Source organism: Ursus maritimus, unplaced genomic scaffold, assembly GCF_017311325.1.
Source record: "Ursus maritimus isolate PB19 unplaced genomic scaffold, ASM1731132v1 scaffold_36, whole genome shotgun sequence".
NCBI lineage: Eukaryota > Metazoa > Chordata > Mammalia > Carnivora > Ursidae > Ursus > Ursus maritimus.
Window position 1 is genome coordinate 815099 of NW_024426230.1, and position 10847 is coordinate 825945.

Genomic DNA, 10847 nt, shown 5'->3' on the forward strand with positions numbered 1-10847 from the left:
GATTTTTAAGCAAAAAACTTGACTTGGTGGCCTATGGCTGGCCCGCATGTCTTAGCAGTGGTGGCCACTGCTCTCTTGATCCCAAGACTATGAAACTAAGTCTGGGACAAGCCCCATAAATTCAAGGCCTCCTAGCAGCTGATGGCAGTCCCTGGCTCACAGGGAGCCGCCTCTACGGTACCAGGCTCTACTGCTGGAGGGTCCAGTCGTGCAGAGAAAAGCTTGTTCTGCTTTAAATCCTGCACCTTCCTCCAGAAGAATGCTGCTTCTAGAACAACGCAGGTCAGGTGGTCTCTCATTCGGATTCCTCAGATAATAGAGGTGCTCTCCTCTTGGTGGGTGTCCCCCAGCTGTGACGTGGCCCATGGCCATTAACGGCCCCGCTATTAGTCATCTTTCTCCTGCTCCTTTTCGGACCTTGCGTTCTAAATGCCCTTATCTGATTTGTCTCTTCTCATTCAGAGTCCATCAGGCTACAGATGGTCCTGTCTGTGAAGCCACAGATGGAGACAGTCCCTCCCAACTTCTCCCGGGGACCCTTAGACAAAGCTCTGGGGACGAAACCCTGACTGATGCTTCAACAGCGTCCCCAGCCAGCAGGAAGCAGTTAGATCCTCAGTCTCCCCCTTTCCGTAATGGCGATTTGGGTCATCACTTCTTCAGAGGGGGGAATGCCAGGAGTTAGTTGGACAGCTAGGTAGTCAGGGCTGGGGGCCTCAACAAGAAAATATGGAGTGAGGACGGCTAAGATAAACACTACTGTCATCCTGTTCTGCAACTTTAGGCAGGACGGTACAAGCATTCCGCTTTGCAGCCTTTGCAGAAATGATTTCAGCAAACCGTCCTAAAATAAGGCAATTAACCACAAAGCATCTGTCCCTATCATGGGCAAGGGGCAGCTAAGGCATAAGCCCCCAGATCAGCAAAAAAGGACCATCAGGACGTGGACATAAGCCTAAGAGGTAGACAGATATGTGCCCAAAGCCCTGGTTGGCACCATTCAGCACACCCTGGTTGCTTAAGACAGCTCCGCAAAAGAGCTCATAAAACCCCCTAAACTTAGAAACTCTCGGGCCCCCTTCCCTCTCCAGGGACTTTATACTCTTGCTCATTAAATCTTGCTTTGCTGCCACCACTCTGGTCAGCCTCTTCATCCTTCGAAGCGTCGTGACCAAGAACTGCACGCACTAAAGGCGAAAATCCTGCAACATTTCCAGGGTGGTGTAAAATCCTTCTAAGGGGGGGTTCCTCTCGGGGGTGGGGGCGCTGGCCCTGTCTGTCTTTCTTCCGACCATCCTTCGTTACTAGTACATACATGCTTATCACAAAGGCAAAGAATCCAGAATCCAGTGAAAGTTGAATGTCACCCTCGGGGTCCAGGAGAGCAAACTGAATGATGCCAGAAATTGGGAAGCAGCGAATGAAGGGAAGGGCAGGGACACTCCATTGGAATGACAGATCAACCGTTTATAAATTGGGTGATCTTCGTTGAGATAAACTTGGCCTCTCTGAGCCTGTTACTTCTCCTCTGTAGAATGGAGTCAATCAACTCTAGTATCCCGTCTTTACAGGGACTGTGCAAAGCCAAGTATGTGACAGCACCTAGCAGAGTGCCTGCAGAGGATAGTTTCCTTCCCGCTCCTCCAGAAAATAGCACACTGGGCCCTCTGAAATGTGAATCAGGCTGCACAGTATTTGGCGGGAGTCAGAAAACTTGCTCCTCTTCAATCATTTTTATAATTTCTGAGAAGGTTCTAGATAATCAACAAGCAGGTAATCTTTGATCAATAAATGTGCCAATGGGTGGCTCAATCAGTTAAGCGTCTGCTTTTGGCTCAAGTCATGATCCCAGGGTCCTGGGATCGAGCCCCACACCAGGCTCCTTGTTCAGCGGGAAGCCTGCTTCTCCCTCTGCCTGCCCCCCCCCCCCGCTCGTGCTCTTTCTCTCTCTCTAACAAATAAATAAATAAAATATTTTTTAAAAAATAAAGGGTCAAGGGTCAATGAAGAATATAGAAGAAACTTATAGTTGCTTCTACAAAGATGCTTATGACTTCATTGGGTCATATATTGTATACCCAAATTAATTAAGAGCTGATTAACTTGTGTATGTAGGTCCACAATCCCTTACCTAAAACTCTTGAGGCCAATGCATTATGAAACTTAGAATTTTTCAGATTTTCAAAAGCAATAATGTGTAAGTGTGCGTGTACGTACATGTGCGATATTACTTAAACACCCCTAGAGGAGTCTATCTGAGGCAGTGTTCATAAGCAAACACTGATACTTCTTCAGTGAAACGTGTAATGGGCATAGAGCATAAATGAAGCATAAAGAAAATAAATAGGCTTGTGTCATTAAATCAGTCAGATTTTGCATCTAAAGGAGTTTTGGAGACACTTTGAAAGAAACCCTTTCGGTTTTCAGAGCCTTGGGGATTTAGGAACAATAGGTAAGGCACTGAGGACCTGTTACACGGGCTAATGCATACGACGGAAAGTGTAAGGATGGAGCGCATTGGAGCTGAAGGAGTCGGTGGCAGTTTTGTGAATGAGCCAGCATTTGGGCTACAATGAGTTAATTTTCTGTCCGTGGTAGGTGGGGTGTGTCTTGTCACCTTGTTCTGTGGGTCACAGAGGCTGTGTTTTCCTGCTTGAACCACTGGGAGCCCAAGAAGAGTTTCGTGAGCTGCTTTCCTAGGATAGTCTCCACAGTCAGAAGCCTGACCACCGAGAGTGTCCCAAGTGGAGACCAGAGGAGGAGACGAGGACAGTGTGGGAACGCTGAAGGGGAGAAGCTGGCAGGAACCTATCTGCAAATGAGAGAATACAGGCTTTGATTCCTAGCTAATCCCATCTCTTAATATTTTGAGCCAGACAATGTGGATCCTTTGGCTTTTGGTTAAGATGAAGTCAGGTTTGCAACCCTTTCACATTCCATCCGTAATCCTAAATGCCTTTGGCTTACCTCTGGACAAATTCCCAACACGGCTGATTTTCTCTGACATCCACTCTTCTTTCCTCTCCTCCCACCTCATTTCTCATTTTCTCCCTGGCCTGAGATAATCTTTTGTCTGTTTTCCCTGAAAGCGATTCTGCAACAGGAAGAGTAGGAATCTGCCCCAGCCTTGGCCTTGGCCTCGGCCACACTTCCTGCCCTCCTCCCCCACTCCCACCTCTCAAGGCCAGGGCAGGCCGCAGGTGCGGACACACTTCCTGCCCAGGAACACTGCTCCTGAACGGTTATTATTGCCGGAAGAGGACAGTGAGGTCTAGGGAAATGTTGAACCAGGAGAGTCTGAGAGAACACTAGAGGCAACACATTTAATGGTTGCCTGCTTGGGAGAACAAGAAAGATAAACGGAATTGGGGAACAAACGAAGAAAGAACAGGAAAGTAAAAGCCAGATCAGGGAAAGCCAAATTTTTTTCTTTTCTTTTTTTTTTCTTCTCTCCAGTCTCCCATTTATGTATGTCCCTGACTCTGGAATGTGTTACCGTCTAGTAAAAGAAGCAGAGGAGCCCTCTAGGGTGAGGGAATCTCAAAGTTAAGTCACACAGCAATGTTCTCAGATTCCCTCTGCACCCATGCATGTCTAACTACACTATTTCTTGATAGAAATTAATTCAGAGGAACTAGGCCAGCCACTTACATCCTCTATTTATTTAACCCCATCGTTTTCCCACTCCACAAATAGATGCAATCCCTTCTCTGCTGAAATTATTCTTTCACCAACGTTCTTCTGCAGAGCAAAAAGGGGGAAGAGGTGATGATTGAAAATAAGACTCCCTTGATCCTAACCAGTCTGTACCATTGAGCACCGAAAGTGAGCACTCTGCTTTCCGGACATGGTTTGGAAAAGCGGCTCCCTTTCTCCGCCCTCTCTCTCCTGACCCTCCCTCCCTCCAGCTCCTTATGCCGGACTTTTTAGACCCTACGAGCAACATCTTCTTACCTGGCATAGCATAAATCATCAGTGTTGGCTGAATTTCTTTCTTTCTTTTTTTTTTAAGATTTATTTATGTATTTGAGAGAGCGTGCTTGCAAGCAGGGGCGGGGGGAGCAGAGGGAGAGAAGAGACTCCCCACTGAGGGCGGAGCTGGGGGGGTGATGCTCGATCCCACTACCCTGAGATCACAGCCCAAGCTGAAATCTAGAGTCTGACACTTAAGTGGCTGAAGGAATTTCTAAAGGGATTCAGAGAAAAAACAGGGAGAGCCCAAAAAGAAGAGGAAAAGGGAATCAAAGGAAAGGGGTGCAAAAGAAAAAACACAGAGATGGAAAAAGAAGCAAAACAAAGGCAGGTAGTAAAAGATGGGAGGAGGGAGAAAAGGGCCAAGGAGGGTCCAACCAGAGTGCTGTCCATGTTCTAGCTTAGTCTGCACCTCCACAGCACTTTCCCAGCAGACCCTAGGACGAGTCCTCTCTTCTGAGGGACTCAAGAAGAGAAACCTGGCCACGGGGCTCAGCAGGTGCAGTCACAGCTAGAGTCACTCATTTGCACCCGCAGCACAGGGTGCCATGCAGAAAGCCCAGGAGGCTCCTGTGATGGCCCTAGAGGCTCATGAACAGCAGGGAAGGACGTGGGTCCAGGATGCGTTAACCTCTCACAGTCCCCACCCAAAGGCAAAGAGACGGGGGAACAGGCTGATGACCGAGGTCACCGCAGAGACTAGAGCAGTTCCTCATTTATCTCTCTCCTGGGCAGGAGAGATGGAGGTCCCGCAAACACTACAGATCATTACCTTATTCTGCCACGTCTAACCCCAGCAGCAAAATGCAAGCCGGGGGAAACCTAGGGCGAAAGAAGAATTGTGTTTTCAGGGGAGAATGATACAGAGTAGGCCAGCCTCTCTTCCCAGAACCTTCTTATGCAGAACACCTGGGAGGAGAACGGTATGAGAAAGAAGAAATGGGAAGGAAAGGAAAGAGGAGAAGGGAGAAGAGGAAGAAGATAAGTCGTTTCATTGTCCAGACATTATCTGGACCTTCATGTCAGGACAGGATATAATAATACGCCTTTCAAAAATAAATGTGAGGTAACTGCAGTGAGGAGTGACCTGGCCTGGTTTGGACAGCCTGCAGAGTGTCAAATGGAAAGGACGGGAGCTTTTGTGGCATTTGCCCCCTTTGAGCTCACAGGCGACGACAGGACTGTTACAGACGGCCTTGACCGTATCCACATCCTCGTGGATGAACGTGTACTGGCTTATGCACGTGCGGTTGTGCTCCTTCAGCTTCTGGGCCATCAGGGTGTTGCACTCCCTGGCCATCAGGTCAGACCTAAGGTGGTCTTTGTGGCTGTGAAGGGGAGGCTCGTCTCTGAGCATCTTGCTTCCCCGAGCTTCGTCTTCCCCGAGGACGGTGTCTTCGGACCAGCCCGGTTGCACCCCTCCTTCGTTGCTAAGCAGCAAGGTTTCTGTAGTTCGGCTGCCCTCTCCTTTAGTGGCCTTGGTCTTGTCCTCTGAGTCGCTGGACCACAGCTCACTCAGGGACTGATCGCTGTCCTCCAGGACGGCTGCAGCCATCTGAAGGCCCAGCCCCAGGCCCAGCCCCAGGCCCAGCAGGAGCAGCAGCAGCATGAAGAAGATCTGCACCAGGGTCAGCTTAGTGGTTCCTGGAGGGCAGAAGGGAAACAGAAGGACTGGCTTGGAGATGCAGCTTGGCTCGGGGAGGGACTCCAGACTCCCTAAACACTGGCGCCATAGCCTTTGGTCTCCTCTCCCTGCTCTGCGTTACCCTCTCCCCTCAAGGCAGAGATCCTTTCTTGTTCTTTCCCCGTTTCTCTCGCCCCCCCCCCCACGACATTCCTGTTGCTGTGTAATAACGTGCGAATCTTGCCGAGCAGGAACGTGACCAGGAGAAGCAGTTCTGGAGTTGGTTCGGGGACGGGAAACAGTAGGGAAAATTGACCTCAAGTGGCTCCCACACTTCCAAATAACCCAAGAGAATGGTTGAAAAGACAAGCAAGTACTGTGTCATACTTTCCTTGAGAGAAATTCTTATAGAAAGCCTTATCCTTGGTAAAGGACTAGAATCACCATAGGATACTCTCTCTATTTTTATCCCAAACTAATTTTGGCTCATTCAAGTGTCTATTACTGTCCTTGCTACCCATCCTTTCCCTCAAAAGATAAAAAGGAATAGAAAAAGCACTATGGTCCATTCTTACTCCTAAGCCGAAGCTTCGTGATAGGGATGGGTGGCGCTTTGGGGGGGAGACGATGCCCAAATTCACATTTCAGGACCCTGTTAAAACTACCTCGTGTCATGCCAGAACCCTTCTACTACTAAAGATCTCTTAGCACCTGGGTATTTCCTGCGGATTAGTTTTGTACCCTTAGGGAAGAAATGGCATAAGAATGAAACCAAAAAAGAAAAAAAAAAGTCCCCCAAACTGACCGGCTGGAGGTCCCCTGCTAATAAATATCCCAGCGAGTGCTAAGAGGAAGAACATGTATCTTTGTCCTGTGGGGCCAATTGCATCCCCCTATCAAAGAGAGAACATCCCCACCAGAAAAAAAAAAAATTGCTGTAAAGAACATTGAGACAATTGATAAAATTAGGTTATAATCTGTGGAGTAGATAGGAGGATTATATCAATGTTTGATATACTGAATTTGAAAATTATACTATGATTATTTAAAAGAATATCTTCATTCTTAAAAAAATGAACCCTGAAATATTATGGAACAAAGGGCAGACTATATGCAACCTTCCCTCAAATGGTTCGAAGAATACATTGTGTGTACGTGCATACATGTGTTTACAGGGAAAGAAAATGCTTTTTTCTAATGTGGGGGAAATGTTTTTAAAATTATGTATCTGGATAGAGGGCATTCAGGAGTTCTTTGTATTATTGTCGTAACTTTCCTTTAAAGTTGAAAATATTTCAATATTTAGAAAATTTTTCTCAAGAGAAAGAACTTCCCAGGTTGTTCCCTGGGGCGCTCAACACTGCCTGGGACTTACCTCGACACCTGAGTAGCTGCAGACACCTTTGTGTTCTCCTGTTGCCCAGGCTCTTCCCTCCCAGGGTTTCCTTCTTTCTGAAAAGTGCCCCAGATGCGGGTCTGTAGAAAAATGGCCAGCGCCTGCTGCTCCCTGCGCTCTTAAACCCAGAATTAATTTCTCAGCCCACCCCCTTTCCATTCCTCCCACCAGCACTGAATCAACACTCACTCAATTCCCGCTGCTCCCACAAACGCTTTGAAGTAAGGCTATTTGGACATGGAGACAGACCCAGACATCCAAGGCAGGAAACGGCTCCAGCCTGGGAAACTGCAGACAGTTTTGTTTCGTCAGTTGTCCCCCTCCTGAGTTACACCCACTATCCTGAGCTTTATCGCAGCCTGAACTTGCCATGGAGCTCAGATCAAGTCATTGTTTAATATTCTCCACATGTGCACCCTTTAACCCTCTCCTGTCCTTTCTAGCACGTCAAGATCTTTGGCCTGTATTTGGGTCAACTCTCCAGCATGGTTATTTTGCTTTTTACATTTTAGACTTGGATCATGACTTAATTGGACCATTGGAATATTTGAGTCAATCATAAATGTGCACATACCTTAACCTATGAAGCCTAGCCCTGCCCTCCACTCCCTTCTCCCTCTTTCCAACCCAACCACTAACCACGTTCCCATCAGAACATTCAGATTTTGCAAACCTGGTAATTTAGCCCCGGATAAGACCATATCCAAAGCAGCACCATCACTATCGGTCCCTGTAGTCTGAGTGAGCAAAACCAGGAGAGTGATGACGTCGATTCTATTCACTTCTGTAGCTAAAAGTGACAGCAGGAGATATTTTTTAAAGCACTCTGGAGATATTAAGGCACTACAAAAACCCTTTCTGGACATAAATAAGGCTCTTGAGGAGAATGTTTTGCTTTGTCATTTAGGTAGGAGTTTTCACATGGTGGTCCAGGAGCTGCCTCTGTGATCGGCAGGGTCCGCCTGGCTGAGCTTTCACAGTGCTGATGTTGATAATTTACAATAATTATAATAACAACCACAACCAATATTGAGCACTTACTCCACACTAGGCATGTATTACTTTTCACCGTCTATTTGCACCTGCTATCCCTCTTTGGTGTCCATTCTGCCCGTTATTTCTGGTGAGGTCTATTGGCAACACGAAGAGGGCAAGAATCCTCTGCTGAGCCCCCCCACCCCTCATGCTCACTCTCTCTCCCACTCTCTGTCTCTCTCTCTCTCTCAAATAAATAAATCAAATCTTAAAAAAAAAAAAAAGGTGGCTCAGATGGTTGGGCATCTTCAGCTCAGGTCATGATCCCGGGGTCCTGGGATCTAGCTCCACATTGGGCTTCCTGCTCGGCGGGGAGTCGACTTCTCCCTCTGCCCCTTCCCCCCACTCGTACACGCGCTCGCTCTCTCTGTCTCTCAAACAAATAAAATCTTTTATAAATAAATAAATAAATAAATAAAGACTTCCACTTGTAGTCAAGATGGAGGCACAGTGGCTGGATTTTGCCTAAAACTCCTGGAAAAATGAACAAATTATATGAAAAAAGCAATAGATTTTCAACACCTTGGACAAAGGCAATGAAGTCCAGCGATCACTGAGAGAGGGGAAAGAAATGGGAGGAGCCCACTCCCCCAGCTTACTCCCTGGGCAGGGTAGACAGGGGACGCAGAGACGGGGACGCAGGCAGAGTCCCTCGGTCTCCCTGAGTTGAGGAGTTGGAATTGAGAGTCCAAGGAAGACCAGGCAACCAGAGTCCATGGGGCAGAATCCCAGTGGGGACAGGACTGCAGAGAAAGAAGTCCGGGGACCTGCGATGGGAAGACATTGCTACACATCTATCAGGAGGGTCATAATGAAAAAAAATAGTGATCATACGAAACAGTGGCAAGGATGCGGAAAAGCTGGATCTCCCGTACATTGCTGATGGGAATGTAAATGGTACTCTTACCCTGGGAAACGGTTTGGCAGAGCTTTAAAATAGTAACTACATACTTATCGCACAACTCAGCAATCACGCTCCTGGGCATTTGTCCCAGGGAAATGAAAACATACGTCCACACAAATGTACATGAATGGTAACAGCAGTTTCATCTGTATTAGCCCGAACTAGAAACAGCCCAAATATCCCCCGCTGGCTGAGGGGCCAGACAGACCGCAGTCCATGCGCACCACAGACCCTACTCAGCAATAAAGGCGAGTGCGCTACTGTTCCTCACAAGAACCCGGATGCACCCTGAGTGAGAGAAGTAATAATAGCAAACGGTCACCCCCCGTATGACTCCATTTAGATGACATCCACGCAATACGGGGACTAGTGTTTGCCGGGGCTTTGAATGGTGGGGATAAGGACACAGATGTGAGTCTAAGGAGGTACCACAAGGGAGAGCCTTCTGTAGGCTTTTTTTAAAGTAATCTCCATGCCCAATGTGGGGGATCGAACTCACGACCTGAGATCAAGAGTCGCATGTTCTACCCACCGAGCCGGCCAGGCGCCCCCACAAGGGAAATCTTAGTGGTGATGAAACAGTTCCGTACCTTGATTACAGTGGTGATTGCATGAATCCACACATAAAATAAAAAGACGCAGAACTACACACACGCATACAGTATTCTAAGGTCAATTTTACACATCACGCTAATGTGTAAGGTGTCATCACTAGAGGAAATGGGGGAAGGGTACATGAGACTTCTGTGTATTCTCTCGGCAGCTCCCTATGAACCAATAATGTTTGCAAAATAAAAACTTACTTTAAGTGTTAAGGCTCATTATAGATGTTTTACCGAACAGTGTGGAGAAACACACGCATGGACACAAGACCCTCACCTAGACCGTTATTTACACTTGATATAGACGCTGCGGGCTTCTTCCACCCTATTCAGCCCTGTGTTGGTGTTAAATTCAACGTGTCTGTTAAAATGACAAGTTGGGATGTTAGATGGTAGTTAAATATAGTGACTATAGGAGCCTGTTCAGCAGACGAGTCTGAGCTGGAGATACAAATTGGGGCGACATCAGGTATGACCAGCCATCTGAACTATGAGACTGCAGGAGCATAAGGGTCAAGAGGAGGCTGGTGTTCTACTTCGTTTTGTTTGTTTTTAAGAAAAGACTTCAGCTTGTTGGTTGATAATAAAGACTAAGCAGAGAAGAAAACCAATAATGCAGGAGTGAAAGGCGAGAATTGTCGGAGCAACGATGTTTGAGGGCTCGGACTCCGAAGACGAATTGCCTGGGTATGGGCGTGAACACGGGTTATTGCATCTGTGAATCACACTCGGGATGGTGAAAGGGACGGACGACGTATCTGCCGTGAAAGCCTGGATTTGGTGACCTGGGTGGGAACCACGGGTTACACAAGAACGCACGGGTCAGCGGTGTCGCTCCACTGTGCACGCGGGAGCCTTTCCCTCTCTCCGCAGTGGCAGCTGCCTCTGCCCAGCGACAGCTGACTGGCCGGATGTGAAACCAGCTCCGCCTCGGGCTGGCTGCTCTCCAAGCTGTGGGAGTTTCTTAGGATGAGAGACTCGAAAACAAGAGTAGGGAAAGGGAACAATGTTTCACTAATAAGGAAGTCAACTCTGCCGTGGGTCCCAAAGGAGCCGCTGGCTTTTTTCCCCAGGGTTTGTGTCACACACATGCCCACCAGATACACCGAAGTCCAGGGTGGGGACAGTGGGGTGGGAGGCGTTGTCAGAGAGGGACATGTTATTGGCCATGACCCCATGTCGAAATGCTGCCCTCTGTTAGGACTGCAGAGCGCTCAATGGTGTGCAAAGCCTAGTGTCAGGGCAGCCGGACCCACCAAACACAAAGCGACCTAGCTATGGGGGGACGCGGCAAGCATCTCGAAAGGGAACGCC

General features: G+C 48.0%; 1 protein-coding gene across 1 annotated transcript; it reads right to left on the reverse strand.

Annotated features, from left to right (window-relative positions):
• Window positions 1-4086: 4086 nt before the first annotated feature.
• Window positions 4087-10703, reverse strand: RNASE10 (ribonuclease A family member 10 (inactive)). Its single transcript, XM_008683674.2, has 3 exons — window positions 10631-10703; window positions 6972-7130; window positions 4087-5616 (listed from the first exon to the last, which is right to left on the reverse strand). Exons 1-3 carry the CDS (start codon window positions 10701-10703, stop codon window positions 4964-4966), a joined length of 885 nt encoding a protein of 294 aa, XP_008681896.2. The 3' UTR covers window positions 4087-4963.
• Between the last annotated feature and the right edge of the window lie 144 nt (window positions 10704-10847).

Coding starts and splice junctions, on each gene's coding strand:
- RNASE10 (XM_008683674.2), bottom strand. CDS start 10,703: ATGGCCAATAACATGTCCCTCTCTGACAACGCCTCCCACCCCACTGTC. Junction 7,131..10,630: donor CCTGGACTTCGGTGTATCTG/GTGGGCATGTGT, acceptor GGGTGGGCTGAG/AAATTAATTCTGGGTTTAAG. Junction 5,617..6,971: donor GCAGCTACTCAGGTGTCGAG/GTAAGTCCCAGG, acceptor TCTGCCCTCCAG/GAACCACTAAGCTGACCCTG.